The 21,197-nt window shown below is 45.4% G+C and overlaps 2 protein-coding genes and 1 long non-coding RNA gene across 4 annotated transcripts in view; 2 read left to right on the top strand and 1 right to left on the bottom strand.

Moving 5' to 3' along the window:
• Positions 1–11: 11 nt before the first annotated feature.
• Positions 12–17,216, bottom strand: LOC306987722 (rab GDP dissociation inhibitor alpha). 2 transcript variants are annotated; one of them, XM_079592236.1, is made up of 11 exons: positions 16,980–17,216; positions 16,778–16,885; positions 10,762–10,858; positions 10,458–10,592; positions 5,360–5,558; positions 5,058–5,189; positions 4,869–4,968; positions 4,499–4,670; positions 1,978–2,122; positions 1,855–1,909; positions 12–983 (listed from the first exon to the last, which is right to left on the bottom strand). In XM_079592236.1, the coding sequence occupies exons 1-11, from the start codon at positions 17,019–17,021 to the stop codon at positions 843–845; spliced, it is 1,326 nt and encodes a 441-aa protein (XP_079448362.1). In that variant the 5' UTR covers positions 17,022–17,216; the 3' UTR covers positions 12–842. The 2 variants fall into 2 exon arrangements, with proteins under 2 accessions (XP_079448362.1, XP_079448363.1); XM_079592237.1 differs by lacking the exons at positions 16,778–16,885; positions 16,980–17,216 and adding an exon at positions 16,101–16,509.
• Positions 10,567–16,554, top strand: LOC306987741. Its single transcript, XR_013795238.1, has 3 exons — positions 10,567–11,915; positions 12,377–14,551; positions 15,016–16,554. It is a non-coding gene; the product is annotated as an uncharacterized lncRNA (long non-coding RNA).
• Positions 17,217–17,613: 397 nt separating the features above from the next.
• The window catches only part of tmem43 (transmembrane protein 43), an 8,885-nt gene continuing 5,301 nt past the window's right edge, over positions 17,614–21,197 (top strand). The window contains exons 1-4 of the mRNA XM_079592242.1: positions 17,614–17,752; positions 17,821–17,958; positions 18,037–18,171; positions 19,750–19,844. Of these exons, the coding sequence (XP_079448368.1) occupies positions 17,741–17,752; positions 17,821–17,958; positions 18,037–18,171; positions 19,750–19,844 (380 nt within the window). The 5' untranslated portion in view covers positions 17,614–17,740. The remainder of the gene's footprint in view (positions 17,753–17,820; positions 17,959–18,036; positions 18,172–19,749; positions 19,845–21,197) is intronic.

The following is a 21,197-nucleotide window of genomic DNA, read 5'->3' on the forward strand; positions in this document are numbered from 1 at the left end:
GTGTGTGTGTGTGTGTGTCCCAGATTGAGGCTGTTAATCCGTCTCTGTCCTCTGTGATAAGGGGTTAATCTGAGCTCATGAACACACACTCGTCATCCTGTGCACATCTTTATTAGCATCTACCACACAAACATCACAGAACACACAGGACTACTGTAGGACAGCAGGACAACACGAATGTGAAGGAAACGCAACAAACATCAGTGATCATTCAGGAGAAAACATCTGCACAAACGATGCGCACGTTTAGTCATGTGACACACATCGTACCCATAGATATCCATGTCTATTTGTGCAATTCACTTTCGTAATGTTGCCAAAGATGAATGTGTACAATCTTCATATTACAGTCCTGCGGCCCAACAGGAGAGCGGCTGCGTTTGAGGCTAGCGTGCAGTGGAGCTTTAGTGAGGCCAGATCAGTGCAGATAAAGTGATCACGTCAGAAGAATTAGATTAAGTCTGGTCTCTATAATCTGAGGGAGCTTTGATCAGGTTTCATACAGTCAGATGAATCTGGATTAATGTAGACGGTTGTTGCTCAAACTGTAGAGCGCTGGCGCTTGCAACGCCAAGGTCATGGGTTCGAGTCCCAGGGAAAGCAAGAACTGATAAGAATGTAAATGTGTGCAATGTAAGTCGCTTTGGATAAAAGCGTCTGCCGAATGCATAAGTGTAAATACTGACCCTTAAAGGGCTCGTCCACCCAAACCATCGTTCTGTCATCATGAACTCGCTCCCGCATGACTTTCGTCTTCAGTAGATATTCTGAAACCCCAGATCCAGTGTTTCTCAGTTGTGGGAACGGTAATGAGGACAGAACGATGAGGTTTGGCTGATCGCTCACTCGTCAGAGTCGCCGTCGCCGTCGCGGGGGTTCCTGAAGATGAACTCTGACCCCGTGATGCGGCGGTACAGGTCCATGATGTCTTCGGTCTCGGTCTCGAAGTGCGTCGTGGGGTCGTACGATCGAGAGATGAAGATCTAGACGGAAAACACAAGAGACAGTAGAGATGGCGATCTCATTCGATGGCGACTCGGCTCTATTAAACACAGCGAACACTCAGATCTGCGAGAGAGAGCTGGTGGCATGTACAGGAGTAACACACAGTACTTATTCCTGTTACTAATCATTCATATTATCACAGAAGAACTGGGTAAAAGGTTATAGTTCAGATATAAACACTGATGTCGGGTAGAGATACTCAAACCGTTTGAAAGTAACTTTAATAAGGAACTCCAAGGCACTCGAAATATGTGAAAAAAAGTTAAAAAGCCTTTATTGATGAATGGCTCTAAAAAAATGGCTCTTTTTTTTTTTAGAGCCATTCATCAATAAAGGCTTTTTAACTTTTTTTCACATATTTCGAGTGCCTTGGAGTTCCTAATTTAACTAACTAGATTCTGTATCCCATCCAAAGAGCACCGAGATTTTTACACCCTGAAGCAGCACTTCTATTTGCATTCTTTGCATTGATAACTTTAATAAGGTTTGATTACATCGTTCACCAGTAGGTTACTGTTAAAACATGTTTGTCATTGAATCATTCACTCAAGAGATTCGTTAAAAAATGCAGATTCATCCAGTAATGAAATAAGTTAAGTCTTTATTGGTGGGTCATTGAATCATTCACTCAACAATAATTCATTCAGATTAATTAAACATTTGAAATAGACTGCAGCATTTCATATTTTGTCCGAACCTCTAGTAAATAACATGGTATTTTGTTTAGTTTTCACTTTTGAAACAAAAATAATGTCTCCAGAATCGTGCACTCTACGTGACGCTTGACTCTGTGTTGATTGTGAAATAAAGTTGCTTCGAACAATCATATTAATAAAGCCGGCTTGTTACCTGACTGCGGCGGCCGTCGTCCGTCGGGACCATCAGGTTACTGACCGACACAAACCTGCGGGACAAAAGCACGTGAGTGACACGCATGTCCACCGGGCCACAGCGGAGCGGGCGAGTGCTCACTTCTCCATGATGGGCTCCAGCAGGGCCAGGCCGGGCTGCACCTCCTTCTCAGGGTTGCTGGTCTCCACCATAGTGCTCACGGCAGCGATGTACTTCCCCTCGGCCGCCACGTTGTGGGAGTCGGACAGCAGGCACACGTAGATATCTGCACACACACACACACACACACAGCAGACGCGTCTGGCGGCGAGCTGCAGACCAACACACACACACACACACACACAGCAGACGCGTCTGGCGGCGAGATGCAGACCAACACACACACACACACACACAGCAGGCGCGTCTGACAGCGAGATGCAGACCAACACACACACACACACACACACACAGCAGACGCGTCTGGCAGCGAGATGCAGACCAACACACACACACACAGCAGACGCGTCTGGCGGCGAGATGCAGACCAACACACACACACACACACACACACACAGCAGACGCGTCTGGCGGCGAGATGCAGACCAACACACACACACACACAGCAGACGCGTCTGACAGCGAGATGCAGACCAACACACACACACACACACACAGCAGACGCGTCTGGCGGCGAGATGCAGACCAACACACACACACACACACAGCAGACGCGTCTGGCGGCGAGCTGCAGACCAACACACACACACACACACAGCAGATGCGTCTGGCGGCGAGATGCAGACCAACACACACACACACACACACACAGCAGACGCGTCTGGCGGCGAGATGCAGACCAACACACACACACACACACAGCAGATGCGTCTGGCGGCGAGATGCAGACCAACACACACACACACACACAGCAGATGCGTCTGGCGGCGAGATGCAGACCAACACACACACACACACACACAGCAGACGCGTCTGGCAGCAAGATGCAGACCAACACACACACACACAAACACACACACACACAGCAGACGCGTCTGGCGGCGAGCTGCAGACCAACACACACACACACACACAGCAGACGCGTCTGGCGGCGAGATGCAGACCAACACACACACACACACACAGCAGACGCGTCTGGCGGCGAGATGCAGACCAACACACACACACACACAGCAGACGCGTCTGGCGGCGAGATGCAGACCAACACACACAAACACACACACACACAGCAGACGCGTCTGACAGCGAGATGCAGACCAACACACACACACACACACACACAGCAGACGCGTCTGGCGGCGAGATGCAGACCAACACACACAAACACACACACACACAGCAGATGCGTCTGACAGCGAGATGCAGACCAACACACACACACACACACACACAGCAGACGCGTCTGGCGGCGAGATGCAGACCAACACACACACACACACACAGCAGACGCGTCTGGCGGCGAGATGCAGACCAACACACACACACACAGCAGACGCGTCTGGCAGCGAGATGCAGACCAACACACACACACACACACACACACACAGCAGACGCGTCTGGCGGCGAGCTGCAGACCAACACACACACACAACACACACACACACACACACACACACACAAACACACACACACACAGCAGACGCGTCTGGCGGCGAGATACAGACCAACACACACACACAACACACACACACACACACACACAAACACACACACAGCAGACGCGTCTGGCGGCGAGCTGCAGACCAACACACACACACACAGCAGACGCGTCTGACAGCGAGCTGCAGACCAACACACACACACACAGCAGACGCGTCTGGCGGCGAGATGCAGACCAACACACACACACACACACACAGCAGGCGCGTCTGACAGCGAGCTGCAGACCAACACACACACACAGCAGACGCGTCTGACAGCGAGCTGCAGACCAACACACACACACACACACAGCAGACGCGTCTGACAGCGAGCTGCAGACCAACACACACACAGCAGACGCATCTGGCGGCGAGCTGCAGACCAACACACACACACACACACAAACACACACACACACAGCAGACGTGTCTGGCGGCGAGATGCAGACCAACACACACACACACACACACAGCAGGCGCGTCTGACAGCGAGCTGCAGACCAACACACACACACACAGCAGACGCGTCTGGCGGCGAGATGCAGACCAACACACACACACACACACACAGCAGGCGCGTCTGACAGCGAGCTGCAGACCAACACACACACACAGCAGACGCGTCTGACAGCGAGCTGCAGACCAACACACACACACACACACAGCAGACGCGTCTGACAGCGAGCTGCAGACCAACACACACACAGCAGACGCATCTGGCGGCGAGCTGCAGACCAACACACACACACACACACAAACACACACACACACAGCAGACGTGTCTGGCGGCGAGATGCAGACCAACACACACACACACACACACACACACACACAGCAGACGCGTCTGACAGCGAGCTGCAGACCAACACACACACACACACACAGCAGACGCGTCTGGCGGCGAGCTGCAGACCAACACACACACACACACACACAGCAGACGCGTCTGGCGGCGAGCTGCAGACCAACACACACACACACACACGTGTTCCGGTGCTCACCTGACTTCCGGTTGAGGTGCGTCTGCGGGAGGATGATCTGGCAGGAGTTGGCGTCGTGTGTGTTTTTGATGGGGTGGTTGAGCAGACAGATGACCCGTATGACACGGCCGGCCTTCTTCACGCGCTCCGGCGTATAACTGGGGTCGCAGATCAGCTGCTTACAGCGGAAGACCTGCACCGGGACGCAAACACAGTCCACAACTGTAACGATAACTATACCTGTAACCATACCTATAACGATAACTGTAACGATAACTGTAACGATAACTGTAACGATAACTGTAACGATAACTGTAACGATAACTGTAACGATAACTGTAACGATAACAGATCATGATCATGGTCATCATGGAGGAGTGTTTCTGCTCACCTCTCCCTCGGATCGCACCGCCGCCACTCGCCCGCCCTCCATCACGATGTCGTCCACGCGTCTGTTCAGCATGTAGCTGTTCCCGTAGACGGCGCTGAGCCTGTGGAGCGACGTGCATCTGTCACGCCTTGTGTGTGTGTGTGTGTGTGTGATCATCGCTCTCATGTCATGTGTGTCAACCTCAGTTACCTGACGAATCCCTGCGGAAGCTCTCCCAGACCGAACAGCGGGTAGAGATACGGGCTGAGGCTATAGCGCGCCAGAGACTCGGAATACAGCTTGATCCGGTTGATGGTGGCTAGACACGGCTGCTCCAGATAACTGACCGACACACACACAGTGTAATTTACAGACGGTTTCACACACTGAAGGAGGAACTGAGTAACATCTACACAACAGAAGAGACTGAGACTCCCTGAAGACATCGCATGGACAACTATACAAAACAGTATTTCCCTAATACTGTTCATCATCGTATGAGTTTGTCTCACTTGTCGCTGACGTGAAGGGCGAGAGCATGACCTGTGAACTCCACAACATCATCACCCAGGTCGAAGTGACGAAACACGTCCCTCATGGTGGTTATGCGTGGGTCCATGTCGTGATGCGTCCGCGGATCGTTCTCCTCAAAATTCAGGATGAAGGACATGAACTTACGGAACCTGCGCTTGTCAAACATCCCCATCAGATCTGGAGAAACAGCGGTAACTCAAACTAAAGACATCGAGAAAAACATTTACATCACTGGAAATAAACTGAAATAAAATATAAAAAAATGTGTGTGTGTGGAGGGGGTACAGTTAGTTGCCATGGCAACATTTCTTATTTTATGGAGTTGACTACATAACTAAGGTTCGGGAGCAGGGCCATGCCTCAAGCAGTCACCTGGCTTCTCAAACCCTTCTTATATTGGGCACTGGAGCTGGCCCTTAGAGTACTGTTTGTCTCGTTCTCTCGAAGTTCACTCACTACGGATTCAGAGATACAGAATAACTAGCCCGATTCAGATGATGATCGTTCGATTTCAATTCCACCCCATCAAGGATTATCTCACTGCGAGCATTCTCGTCCAAACCATCTCAAGAAAAGTCTCCGACTCCGAAACCGGCTTCAGGCGCGACCCACACTTTGAAAACCCCTGCTCTAATTTATACACTGATGCAGCACCCTCCAGAGGATTCAGCGGTTATTACGGTGGGCGCCGGTTTGGCCCCCAAAGTTCAGTTCTCTCAACTCGCAGTCAGGCGTGTTCTCCTGAGCACTTTACAAAATATACTCCACAATCATATCCACCATCTGGGGTTCATGAATGGTCTACTCTCTACGCTCAGGATATTTAAACCCTTTCATCGCCTGAACCGAGTTCATGTTCCTGGTTGCCTTTTGGCTTCCTATGACATTCAAAAAAATATACCCATATTTCATCCACCTTCGATCTCTACATCCATCCCTGCATCTCTGTAATTTCTATCTACTTTCCAGACACAGTCATATTCACTCTTCAGAGAAGCATTACAGACCAATTCGGAGCTTCATTCCTTATTTACATCTTCCATTTAAACTCCTTCCTCAGCCCATTCGAACTTAATTCTGAATACGTTCACTCTAGGCATATTGCCTGAGAATCTCCCAAGATCAGCTCTTTCTTACAGAAAACCGACAACTGGCCACAAGACTCAGCAAGCCGTTCTATCAATCCTCCGTATCACTGGCATATCTCCAGAACACTACTCAATACATTCCTACCGCATTGGAGAAGCAACCTCAGTGGCCAGACGAGGTATTTCAAACGAGATGATCCGACTCCTTGGCTGTTGATCTTCAGAAGATCTTACATTCGTAACAATCTCAACGACCTCCATCAAGCCAAGCTCACCTCAGCTCTTCCCAATCTTTGGGGGACCTATTCACTCAGCCTACATTTAACTGAGATGATGCCGCCACTTTGAGTCTCCTGGCCCTCTACTACTGGACCCCTTTCACTTTATCCTTACCTTGGTCATGCCCATCTCTCTTCATACCCTACTCTCTCCATTCTCTACATCCCCTACTCTCTTCATCCCCTACTCTCTCCATTCTCTACATCCCCTACTCTCTTCATCCCCTACTCTCTCCATTCTCTACATCCCCTACTCTCTTCATCCCCTACTCTCTTCATCCCCTACTCTCTTCATCCCCTACTCTCTACATCCCCAACTCTCTTCATCCCCTACTCTCTTCATCCCCTACTCTCTTCATCCCCCTCTATCCCCTACTCTCTTCATCCCCTACTCTCTTCATCCCCTACTCTCTTCATCCCCTACTCTCTTCATCCCCTACTCTCTTCATCCCCTACTCTCTACATCCCCAACTCTCTTCATCCCCTACTCTCTTCATCCCCAACTCTCTTCATCCCCTACTCTCTTCATCCCCAACTCTCTTCATCCCCAACTCTCTTCATCCCCTACTCTCTTCATCCCCTACTCTCTTCATCCCCTACTCTCTTCATCCCCTACTCTCTTCATCCCCTACTCTCTATCCCCTACTCTCTTCATCCCCAACTCTCTTCATCCCCTACTCTCTTCATCCCCTACTCTCTCCATTCTCTACATCCCCTACTCTCTTCATCCCCTACTCTCTCCATTCTCTACATCCCCTACTCTCTTCATCCCCTACTCTCTCCATTCTCTACATCCCCTACTCTCTTCATCCCCTACTCTCTTCATCCCCTACTCTCTACATCCCCAACTCTCTTCATCCCCTACTCTCTTCATCCCCTACTCTCTTCATCCCCTACTCTCTTCATCCCCTACTCTCTTCATCCCCTACTCTCTTCATCCCCTACTCTCTTCATCCCCTACTCTCTTCATCCCCTACTCTCTATCCCCTACTCTCTTCATCCCCTACTCTCTTCATCCCCTACTCTCTTCATCCCCTACTCTCTCCATCCCCTACTCTCTCCATCCCCTACTCTCTATCCTTTACTCTCTTCATCCCCTACTCTCTTCATCCCCTACTCTCTTCATCCCCTACTCTCTTCATCCCCTACTCTCTTCATCCCCTACTCTCTTCATCCCCTACTCTCTTCATCCCCAACTCTCTTCATCCCCAACTCTCTTCATCCCCAACTCTCTTCATCCCCAACTCTCTTCATCCCCTACTCTCTTCATCCCCTACTCTCTTCATCCCCTACTCTCTTCATCCCCTACTCTCTTCATCCCCTACTCTCTTCATCCCCAACTCTCTTCATCCCCTACTCTCTTCATCCCCTACTCTCTTCATCCCCTACTCTCTTCATCCCCAACTCTCTTCATCCCCAACTCTCTTCATCCCCTACTCTCTTCATCCCCAACTCTCTTCATCCCCAACTCTCTTCATCCCCTACTCTCTTCATCCCCAACTCTCTTCATCCCCAACTCTCTTCATCCCCTACTCTCTTCATCCCCTACTCTCTTCATCCCCTACTCTCTTCATCCCCTACTCTCTTCATCCCCAACTCTCTTCATCCCCTACTCTCTTCATCCCCTACTCTCTTCATCCCCTACTCTCTTCATCCCAACTCTCTTCATCCCCTACTCTCTTCATCCCCTACTCTCTTCATCCCCAACTCTCTTCATCCCCTACTCTCTTCATCCCCAACTCTCTTCATCCCCTACTCTTTTCATCCCCAACTCTCTTCATCCCCTACTCTCTTCATCCCCAACTCTCTTCATCCCCAACTCTCTTCATCCCCAACTCTCTTCATCCCCTACTCTTTTCATCCCCAACTCTCTTCATCCCCTACTCTCTTCATCCCCAACTCTCTTCATCCCCAACTCTCTTCATCCCCTACTCTCTTCATCCCCAACTCTCTTCATACCCTACTCTCTTCATCCCCAACTCTCTTCATCCCCTACTCTCTACATCCCCTACTCTCTTCATCCCCTACTCTCTTCATACCCTACTCTCTTCATCCCCAACTCTCTTCATCCCCAACTCTCTTCATCCCGTACTCTCTACATCCCCTACTCTCTTCATACCCTACTCTCTTCATACCCTACTCTCTTCATCCCCAACTCTCTTCATCCCCTAATCTCTTCATCCCCTACTCTCTTCATCCCCAACTCTCTTCATCCCCTACTCTCTTCATCCCCAACTCTCTTCATCCCCAACTCTCTTCATCCCCTACTCTCTTCATCCCCTACTCTCTTCATCCCCTACTCTCTTCATCCCCAACTCTCTTCATCCCCTACTCTCTTCATCCCCTACTCTCTTCATCCCCTACTCTCTTCATCCCAACTCTCTTCATCCCCTACTCTCTTCATCCCCTACTCTCTTCATCCCCAACTCTCTTCATCCCCTACTCTCTTCATCCCCAACTCTCTTCATCCCCTACTCTTTTCATCCCCAACTCTCTTCATCCCCTACTCTCTTCATCCCCAACTCTCTTCATCCCCAACTCTCTTCATCCCCAACTCTCTTCATCCCCTACTCTTTTCATCCCCAACTCTCTTCATCCCCTACTCTCTTCATCCCCAACTCTCTTCATCCCCAACTCTCTTCATCCCCTACTCTCTTCATCCCCAACTCTCTTCATACCCTACTCTCTTCATCCCCAACTCTCTTCATCCCCTACTCTCTACATCCCCTACTCTCTTCATCCCCTACTCTCTTCATACCCTACTCTCTTCATCCCCAACTCTCTTCATCCCCAACTCTCTTCATCCCGTACTCTCTACATCCCCTACTCTCTTCATACCCTACTCTCTTCATACCCTACTCTCTTCATCCCCAACTCTCTTCATCCCCTAATCTCTTCATCCCCTACTCTCTTCATCCCCAACTATCTTCATCCCCAACTCTCTTCATCCCCAACTCTCTTCATCCCCAACTCTCTTCATCCCCTACTCTCTTCATCCCCAACTCTCTTCATCCCCTACTCTCTTCATACCCTACTCTCTTCATCCCCTACTCTCTTCATCCCCAACTCTCTTCATCCCCAACTCTCTTCATCCCCTACTCTCTTCATCCCCAACTCTCTTCATCCCCTACTCTCTTCATCCCCTACTCTCTTCATCCCCTACTCTCTTCATCCCCTACTCTCTTCATCCCCAACTCTCTTCATCCCCTACTTTCTTCATCCCCTACTCTCTTCATCCCCAACTCTCTTCATCCCCAACTCTCTTCATCCCCTACTCTCTTCATCCCCTACTCTCTTCATCCCCTACTCTCTACATCCCCAACTCTCTTCATCCCCTACTCTCTTCATCCCCTACTCTCTTCATCCCCAACTCTCTACATCCCCTACTCTCTTCATCCCCTACTCTCTACATCCCCAACTCTCTTCATCCCCTACTCTCTTCATCCCCTACTCTCTTCATACCCTACTCTCTTCATCCCCTACTCTCTTCATCCCCAACTCTCTTCATCCCCTACTCTCTTCATCCCCTACTCTCTTCATCCCCAACTCTCTTCATCCCCTACTCTCTTCATCCCCAATTCTCTTCAATAAATAATTCCCACATTCATGGTTGTGATTCTGTCCTTGCTCGTGAACATTTACTTTATATTGAAGTAATACAAAATGAAAGATATAAAAATGAACTGTAATTGTGAATGAAGGAACGTTACCTGACGCTTGTATCTCGGTCTCAGTGCAGGGAACTTTGTGAAGTTTTCCTCCTTTGAACACGAAACTGCCTTCAGCCACCTTGAAGTCCAGATAGCGAGTGACTTCAGTGTAGAGCAGCATCTTCACCAGCTGCCCTGTAATGAAGTGGTGACATCACCACCATCATCCTCATCATCATCACCACCACCATCACCATCATCCTCATCATAACCATAATCATCCTCATTTTTGTCAACATCATAATTACCATCGTCATCACCACACACACTCACTCACACACACACACACACACACGACTCTCACCGTTTGAAAGGAGGAACTTGGGAATCAGATCCACATTCCAGTCTTTCCCGCGTCCCATTGGTGTCGACGGAGCAGAAACCTGGAACCTCTTATAAAGCTGTGCAGAAGAACAGCTCACGTCAGATTGAGTGTATGTGAAGTTGTAACGGTCACTTTGTGTTTTTGGGTTAATATGGGCTGAAAGGGGAACTGCGCATGTGCGTAGAGTGCCAGTTTTAGATTTGACAGGTGAGGAGAAGAGATAACCGCTCTACCGACCTTTGTATTCTTTCTTTTATTTCTGTTTATATTTGTGACCAAAGTTGGATGTTTGTTTATATACTCTTTCTCACTCGTTCCCCATGTATGCGGACGAGTGTGACGTTTGAGTGGTTGGGTTAAACACGGAGAAAATACACAACTCTCGTCTCTCGTGCATCTTTTCCTCAGTCACCTATTGGTTTTTTTCTCTGGGCTACATCTCAACTTTGGCGTTACAATGTGTATAATGTGTTTTTGTGTGTGTGTGTGTGTGTGTGTGAGTGTGTGTGTGTGTGTGCACGAGTGTGAGTGTGTGTCTGGCATGACATGACAATCTGGGCCTCAGGTCAGGAAGCAGACAGACTGGCTTAACCGACCGTCTGCTAGCGGCCTCACGTCACCAAGGTCAGATAAATCCCATCACATAGAGCCTCTTTCACCGAGATATCTTCATATAGAGACTGTGTCTGTTCCCCGTACTTGGAAATCCAAAAAACGTTCAAACCCATCTAAGGTTAAAAATGTAATTGATGTTCAACAAATAAAAAACAGATATAATACAAATGAGCAAATGATAAAGCTTGGGTTGCTGAATATTCGATCTCTTACTTCAAAAGCGCTAATAGTTAATGATATGATTACAGATTATAACCTAGATGTGCTGTGTTTAACAGAAACCTGGCAAAACCAAACGATTACATTGCTTTAAATGAGTCAACCCCACAAGATTACGGTTATAAACATGAACCTCGTCTGACACGCAAAGGAGGAGGTGTTGCTGTAATTTATAGTAATATTTTCAAAACCACTAAGAAATCTAGTTGTAAATATAATTCTTTTGAAGTGTTGGTGCTTAATGTAAAAATATATAGTGTAAACGATAAATCACGTTTGAAAATTCTGCTGGCTACTGTGTACACTGCAAAAAATGCTTTTCTTACTTAGTATTTTTGTTTTGTTTCCAGTCCAAATATCTAAAAAATATTAATTCAAGAAGCATTTACTAGAGAAGTAAAATGACATAAGAAATTCTATTTTGTTTTAAGATAAAAAGAAAGTAATTTAAGTAATTTTTGCTTAAAACAAGCAAAATTATCTGCCAATGGGGTAAGCAAAAAAATCTTAATTCGAATGGAAAACAAGAAAAAAAATCTTAATTCGAATGGAAACCAAGAATTTTTTGCTTACCCCATTGGCAGATAATTTTGCTCGTTTTAAGCAAAAATTACTTAAATTACTTTCTTTTTATCTTAAAACAAAATAGAATTTCTTATGTAATTTTACTTCTCTAGTAAACGCTTCTTGGTTTAAGAATTTTTAGATATTTGGACTGGAAACAAAACAAAAATACTAACTAAGAAAGTATTTTTTGCAGTGTACAGGCCACCAGGGCACCATACAGACTTTATCAAAGAATTTGCTGACTTTCTATCAGAATTAGTATTGGCTGCAGATAAAGTACTAATTGTTGGTGATTTTAATATACACATAGATAATGAAAAAGATGCATTGGGATTGGCATTTAAAGACATTATAAACTCAGTTGGAGTTAGACAACACGTATCAGGACCGACTCATTGTCGTAATCATACTCTAGATCTAGAACTATCACATGGAATAGATGTTGATGCCGTTGAAATACTGCAACAGAGCGATGACATCTCAGATCATTATCTAGTCTCGTGTAAATTACATTTAGCCAAGGCTGCAAAGCCGACTCCGTGTTATAAATATGTTAGACCGATCACTTCTGCCACTAAAGATTGCTTTATCAATAATCTTCCTAATCAGTTTCATCATCTCAGCATCCCGGATAGCTTAGAAGAACTTGATATTGCAACAGAAACTTTTAACTCTCTCTTTTCCAGCACTTTAGACACAGTTGCTCCGTTGCGCTTAAAGAAGATTAAAGTAAGTAAGTAAGTAAGTAAAATTTATTTATAAAGCACTTTTCACAGATAAAATCACAAAGTGCTGTACAATAGAATAGATAAAACAAATAATATAAAATATACAAATGTAAAATTAAAGTGACACTAGTGAAAACCCATCAACCAAAAGCCTTCATAAACAAACATGTTTTCAGATCCTTTTTAAAAGAGACAACAGAGTCTGCCAGACGCATGGACAAGGGCAGGGCGTTCCACAGTCTGGGAGCAACAGACTGAAAAGACAGATCCCCTCGGGTCTTATAACGAGTCTTAGGGACTGTAAGCAGGTTCTGGTCAGAGGACCGAAGACTGCGGCCGCAGGAATACGGCTTCAAAAGGTCCAGGATGTACTGTGGGGCCTGACCATTTAAGGCTCTGAAAGTGAGCACTAAAATTTTAAAATCAATCCTGAAGTTTACAGGGAGCCAATGGAGAGCCGACAAGACTGGAGTGATATGAGACCTTCGAGGGGCACCTGTTAAAAGTCTAGCAGCAGAATTCTGAACAATTTGCAATTTGTTCAGAGCAGACTTATTCATATAGGTGTAAACAGAGTTGCAGTAAAAGAACATAGTCCAACGCCGTGGCACAACGAGCACACTCAGGCCCTTAAGAGAGCAGCCAGAAACATGGAGCGCAACTGGAAGAAAACAAAACTAGAGGTGTTTCGGATTTCATGGAAGGAGAGCTCGATTGCTTACAGAGAGGCTTTAAAAGCTGCTAGATCTGCTTATTTTTCAACCCTATTAGAAGAAAATAAACACAATCCTAGGTATTTATTTGAAACAGTGGCTAAACTAACGAAAAAGAAAGCTTCAAGCTCAGAAGTTTCCAAGCAACACAGCAGTAATGACTTTATGAACTTCTTCACTTATAAGATCGATAATATCAGGGACAAAATTATAACTATGCAACCGTCTAATACAGTATCGCATCAGGAAGTGCATTGTAGTCTCCCTGAGGGAAAATTTGATTCATTCATTGCTATAGGAGAGGAAGAATTTTGCAAACTCGTCAAATCATCTAAATCCACAACGTGCATGTTAGACCCTATACCGACTAAGCTGCTGAAAGAGATGCTTCCAGATGTCATAGATCCTCTTCTTAATATCATTAATTCATCTTTGTCTCTAGGATACGTACCAAAAACCTTTAAGATAGCTATGATTAAACCGCTTGTTAAAAAACAGCAACTTGATCCTACAAAACTTGTCAATTACAGGCCGATCTCTAATCTGCCATTTCTGTCAAAGATATTAGAAAAAGCAGTATCCTCACAACTGTGTTCCTTTCTTGAAAGAAATGATATCTGCGAGGATTTTCAGTCCGGATTTAGACCGTACCATAGTACCGAGACAGCTCTCGTTAGAGTCACACATGATTTGCTCTTATCACCCGATCGTGGTTGTATCTCTCTATTAGTGTTACTTGATCTTAGTGCTGCATTTGACACCATTGACCACAACATCCTTTTAAATAGACTCGAACATTATGTTGGCATTAGTGGAATTGCACTAGCATGGTTTAAATCACACTTATCTGACCGTTATCAGTTTGTAGCAGTAAATGAAGAGATGTCTTATCGATCACAAGTTCAGTATGGCGTACCACAAGGCTCAGTACTACACTGCAAAAAATACTTTCTTAGTTAGTATTTTTGTTTTGTTTCCAGTCCAAATATCTAAAAATTCTTAAACCAAGAAGCGTTTACTAGAGAAGTAAAATTACATAAGAAATTCTATTTTGTTTTAAGATAAAAAGAAAGTAATTTAAGTAATTTTTGCTTAAAACGAGCAAAATTATCTGCCAATGGGGTAAGCAAAAAATTCTTGGTTTCCATTCGAATTAAGATTTTTTTTCTTGTTTTCCATTCGAATTAAGATTTTTTTGCTTACCCCATTGGCAGATAATTTTGCTTGTTTTAAGCAAAAATTACTTAAATTACTTTCTTTTTATCTTAAAACAAAATAGAATTTCTTATGTCATTTTACTTCTCTAGTAAATGCTTCTTGAATTAATATTTTTTAGATATTTGGACTGGAAACAAAACAAAAATACTAAGTAAGAAAAGCATTTTTTGCAGTGTAGGACCGCTGCTGTTCACTCTGTATATGCTACCATTAGGAGATATCATTAGGAAACATGGAATTAGCTTTCACTGTTATGCCGACGATACTCAGCTGTATATTTCTTCAAAACCTAACGAAACCTACCAATTCACAAAATTAACGGAATGCATAGCGGATATAAAAAACTGGATGACTAGTAATTTCCTACTACTAAATTCAGAAAAAACAGAGATTCTAATTATTGGACAAAAAACTTCCACACGTAATAACCTAGAGTACTGTCTAACACTTGATGGCTGCTCTGTTAAGTCTTCGTCGTCGGTTAGGAACCTGGGTGTGTGGTGTGTGTGGTGTGTGTGTGTGTGTGTGTGTGTGCTCTTTCATTTACCATTTATCTGTAAAACCGCTTTCTTCCATCTTAAAAATATATCTAAATTACGTCATATGCTCTCAATGACAAATGCGGAACAATTAGTTGATGCGTTCATGAGCTCAAGGCTAGATTATTGTAATGCTCTACTGGGTGGTTGCCCTGCACGCTTAATAAGCAAACTACAGCTGGTCCAAAACGCAGCAGCTCGAGTTCTTACCAGAACCAGGAAGTATGACCATATTAGCCCCGTTCTGTCAACACTGCATTGGCTGCCTATTAAACATCGTATACATTTTAAAATATTGCTGATCACTTAGAAAGCACTAAATGGTTTAGCTCCGCAGTACTTGAGCGAGCTCTTAACGCATTATAGTCCTTCACGTCTACTGCGATCTCAAAATTCCGGTCAGTTAATAATACCTAGAATATCAGAATCGACTGCTGGCGGTAGATCCTTTTCCTATTTAGCACCAAAACTCTGGAACAGTCTTCCTACCATTGTCCGGGAAGCAGACACACTCTGTCAGTTCAAAGCTAGACTAAAAACATCTCTTCGGCCTAGCATACACATAACACATTATAGACTTATATAACTCAATGTTAGGCTGCATAGTTTAGAACAGCCGGGACCGGGAACACTTCCCGTAAATCCTGATGTACTCGTTACATCATAAGAAGGATGGCGTCTACGCTAATATTAGTCTCTCTGTCTATCCCGAGGTTTACCGCTGTCCACCGGAACCAGGCCGTATCCAGATCTGATGAAGGACCAGCGCCAGGACACGACGACGACGCTGACCTGAAGTGTCAACCAGTCTCTCCTCCTCTCCACTCCGACTTCAACCAACCGGAACTGGACAAATACTCTGATTCATTCTGAACTTCATACACTGTTCACTCATTGGCCAGAGGAGAACTGGCCCCCGACTGAGCCTGGGTTCTCCCAAGGTTTTTTTCTCCATTCTGTCCCTGATGGAGTTTTGGTTCCTTGCCGCTGTTGCCTTACCTTCTGGCTTGCTTAGTTGGGGACATTTAATATTCAACAATATTATAGATCTGCCTTAAAAATGGACGATGAGGAAATTATTTTTTTTATTATTTTCATGTTATCACTGTGAAGCTGCTTTGATACAATCTCTATTGTAAAAAGCGCTATATAAATAAAGATGACTTGACTTGACTTGTGTGTGCACGAGTGTGTGAGTGTGAGTGTGTTTGGGTGTGTGTGTGTGTGTGTTTTTGTGTGTGTGTGTGTGTGTGTGTGTGAGTGTGTGTGTGTGTGTGTGCACGAGTGTGTGTGTGTGTGCGTGTTTGTGTGTGTGTGAGTGTGTGTGTGTGTCTGTGTGCACACGAGTGAGTGTGTTTGTGTGTGTTTGTGTCTGTGTGTGTGTGTGACAGCTGACCTCCTCCAGAGGTGAAATAGAGGCGCTCTCTCCTCCATAATACGGGTTACAGTCGATATGAAGGACCTTCTTCCCGTTGACGGACATCAGTCCAGATAAAACACACTCCTGCAGATCATCATCATCATCATCATCATCATCATCATCATCATCATCATCATCATCATCCATAACTGACATCAACCAGTCTGATGTTTCTTACCTTCAGTCCCGTTCCCAGAACAATCACATCAAACTCCGGCATTCTGACACTCGACCGTCTGAAACACACACTTCATCCGTCTGTCTCAGCCATGTGTGTGTGTGTAATTACTTTATTATCCTAAACTCATAATCCTGGCATCATGTGAGGATCACTGGCGCACACACTGACACACACACACACACACACACACACACACACACACACACACACACACACACACTCTCTCTCTACTTAAGATTTTGCTACATTTTTAGATTTGAGACAATTTTTGAACAGGACGAGAATAATACAAGATAGCCTACAATTATAATACACAATAATTGTAATAAAACAGTGCTTATCAATATATATTATGACTTGAGTGATCAGTTAAACTCACACATTGATTCAAAGCAGCTTCACAGAAAATGATGATGTTAAAGTTATAATATTTTATCTTCATGTATGCCTTACAGTCGTATTTATGAGATTAGAACTGAACGACAATATAGTTTAAATTCTGCGATGACAATCAAACAGTTGAGTTTTAGACAGTCCATATTTCCCAGCATGCTCAGCGAGCGCGAAAGTGACTACATCCCCCAGCATGCTCAGCGCCAGAAACTTCCTCGATCCGTTGAACCGGTTGAGTTTTGTGAGTTTCGTTTTTTCCCGCTGTAAGGTCGTTTAAAAGCGATAGTTTGCTCAGAAACAGGCGCGCGTAAAGGGTTTTACATTCGCGACCGCGTTGTTCAGTGTTTCTTCCTCAAACACACAGCATGACTGAAGCAGTAAGTCACACTTCTGTATGTGTGTGATGTGTCATTGCTGCAGAAATAACGCTGTCTTCACCTGTCAGTTCTCAGGTGAGCAGCACACGCGCGTTCACGAGCGCAAACCCGAGGGGTTCCTGGAGCGTCTGAGCGCGAGCACTGGCGGCGTGATCGCGGGCGCGTGTCTGTTCGCGCTGTCGATATACGTGCTGTTTACGAATGAGGTGAGTCATCATTCATTCATTCATTCAGTCAGTTAGTCAGTCTGTCCATCATCTGTCATGTCAATCATGTGTCCTCAGGGTCGCGCGCTGCGCACGAGCTCGTCTCTGGATGAGGGTCTCTCTCAGGTCCTCTCTCTTCATCCACACCTGATGTTGGACCCTCAGAATAACAATCGGCTGGTTCACCTGGCCGGAACCCTGCAGACCGCACAGGTAACTACTGATTATTAGGGCCCAAGCCTTGAAAAGGCGAAGGCCCTATTGTTTTTCTTAGGATTCTTCTTCTTCTTCTTTATTATTATTATTATTATTATTTTACTACCTTTTGGGGGCCTTATTAACATGCTCAAAAACTCTTGAAACTTTGCACAAATGTCAGTACCCGGGCGTGGCAGGGGGGCTCGGCAGCGCCCCCTGGAATGGGATTCAAAAACATGTCCATATCTCAAACACGCTTGCATGTAATAATATGAAACTCGGTACACATATAGATCTCATCGGGCCGAACAACTTTCGTGCTCTAAGTTTTACGCCAGTCCAACAGGAAGTCGGCTATTATGGGTTGTATGGAAACGCATGTTCTGGCATTTGAAACACTTCTCCTAGAGAATTCATCCGATGACCACGAAACTCGGTGTGCATGAAGTCAAGACATGGAGGATGATAAATTGCGGACGGATTTTTGATATCTCGAACGGTTTGGCCGTGGCGAGGAAACAAATTTATGATTAAAAAAGGATGCATAAAGTGTGTTATAACTTAGTTATAGTTTTACCTACAGTTACAAAACTCAGCGTGTATATTGATCTTATCAAGCCGAACAACTTTCTAATTTACAGTCATTAGCTCCGACCAACAGAAAGTCAGATATTGTGGTTTGAATGTGTATTTTCTCTCTCTCTGTCTCTCTGCCATTCTGTGTGTGTGTGTGTGTGTCTGTCTGTGTGGGGAGGGGAGGGGGGATGTGTGTGTGTGTGTGTGTGTGTGTGTGTGTGTGTGTGTGTGTGTGTGTGATTTTGGTTGGGTGACAGTTGTAGGTTACAGTTTAACAAGAGTTTATAGTTTAACAAAAGCACGATGTTGTGTTTCATTGCGAGTGTACACAAATATAAGGAAACACTTTGCATTTTGAATGATGTTCTGTATGAACAAAATGACGGAGTATGTTTTTATGTCTCCATTGTTCGATCGAGCCTCACACACACACACACACACACACACACACACACACACACACACACACACACACACACACACACACACACACACACATATAAAAATTACACTGCTCTGTTTAAATAGTCAGTTGTACAGTTAGTGCCGTTCATAGTAAGCACCGCTCCACTGTGATGTTTCCAAGCACATTTTTGCGCATTTGAAGAGGATAATTTTTCTATATTGGAACGTAAGTGTACAAAGTACAAAGCCTATAATAAATAATAGTTTAGCATCCAAAAATGTTAATAATATATATATTATTATTATATATATAATAATATATATGTTAAAAATAGGGGGAAAAAAGAATTTACATAATATATATATATATATATATATATAATTAAAGCTGCAAGCAGCGATGGAGCTGCTTGCAGCTTTAATTTAATCAATCATCATTTAAATGAACCGATATCGACTCTTAAAGGGATAGTTCACCCATTAACTTCCATAGTATGGGGGAAGATATTAGAAATACTGTATCTGATCCAAATAAATGAGTATGGAATAAAAATTAGAGCTGAAAGGAATCAGGTGTCGGTGAATGGACTGATGGATGTGTGTGTTGTGCAGCCGCTGTACGACCCAAACTACGGTGTGACGGTGCAGGCGGTGAAGCTGCAGAGGCGGGTGGAGATGTTCCAGTGGGTGGAGTACAGCGAGAGCAGGTTCACTCAGTTCACTCGCATTCATCATCAGTTCACTCGCAGTCGTCATCAGTTCACTCGCAGTCGTCATCAGTTCACTCGCAGTCGTCATCAGTTCACTCGCAGTCGTCATCAGTTCACTCGCAGTCGTCATCAGTTCACTCGCAGTCGTCATCAGTTCACTCGCAGTCGTCATCAGTTCACTCGCAGTCGTCATCAGTTCACTCGCAGTCGTCATCAGTTCACTCGCAGTCGTCATCAGTTCACTCGCAGTCGTCATCAGTTCACTCGCAGTCGTCATCAGTTCACTCGCATTCGTCATCAGTTCACTCGCATTCGTCATCAGTTCACTCGCAGTCGTCATCAGTTCACTCGCAGTCGTCATCAGTTCACTCGCAGTCGTCATCAGTTCACTCGCAGTCGTCATCAGTTCACTCGCAGTCGTCATCAGTTCACTCGCAGTCGTCATCAGTTCACTCGCAGTCGTCATCAGTTCACTCGCAGTCGTCATCAGTTCACTCGCAGTCGTCATCAGTTCACTCGCATTCGTCATCAGTTCACTCGCAGTCGTCATCAGTTCACTCGCAGTCGTCATCAGTTCACTCGCAGTCGTCATCAGTTCACTCGCAGTCGTCATCAGTTCACTCGCAGTCGTCATCAGTTCACTCGCAGTCGTCATCAGTTCACTCGCAGTCGTCATCAGTTCACTCGCAGTCGTCATCAGTTCACTCGCAGTCGTCATCAGTTCACTCGCAGTCGTCATCAGTTCACTCGCAGTCGTCATCAGTTCACTCGCAGTCGTCATCAGTTCACTCGCAGTCGTCATCAGTTCACTCGCAGTCGTCACCAGTTCACTCGCAGTCGTCATCAGTTCACTCGCAGTCGTCATCAGTTCACTCGCAGTCGTCATCAGTTCACTCGCATTCGTCATCAGTTCACTCGCAGTCGTCATCAGTTCACTCGCAGTCGTCATCAGTTCACTCGCAGTCGTCATCAGTTCACTCGCAGTCGTCATCAGTTCACTCGCAGTCGTCATCAGTTCACTCGCAGTCGTCATCAGTTCACTCGCATTCGTCATCAGTTCACTCGCAGTCGTCATCAGTTCACTCGCAGTCGTCATCAGTTCACTCGCATTCGTCATCAGTTCACTCGCATTCGTCATCAGTTCACTCGCATTCGTCATCAGTTCACTCGCAGTCGTCACCAGTTCACTCGCAGTCGTCATCAGTTCACTCGCATTCGTCATCAGTTCACTTGCAGTCGTCATCAGTTCACTCGCATTCATCATCAGTTCACTCGCATTCATCATCAGTTCACTCGCATTCATCATCAGTTCACTCGCAGTCGTCATCAGTTCACTCGCAGTCGTCATCA

This window comes from Phoxinus phoxinus, assembly GCF_949152265.1.
Source record: "Phoxinus phoxinus genome assembly, chromosome: 20".
Lineage (NCBI taxonomy): Eukaryota > Metazoa > Chordata > Actinopteri > Cypriniformes > Leuciscidae > Phoxinus > Phoxinus phoxinus.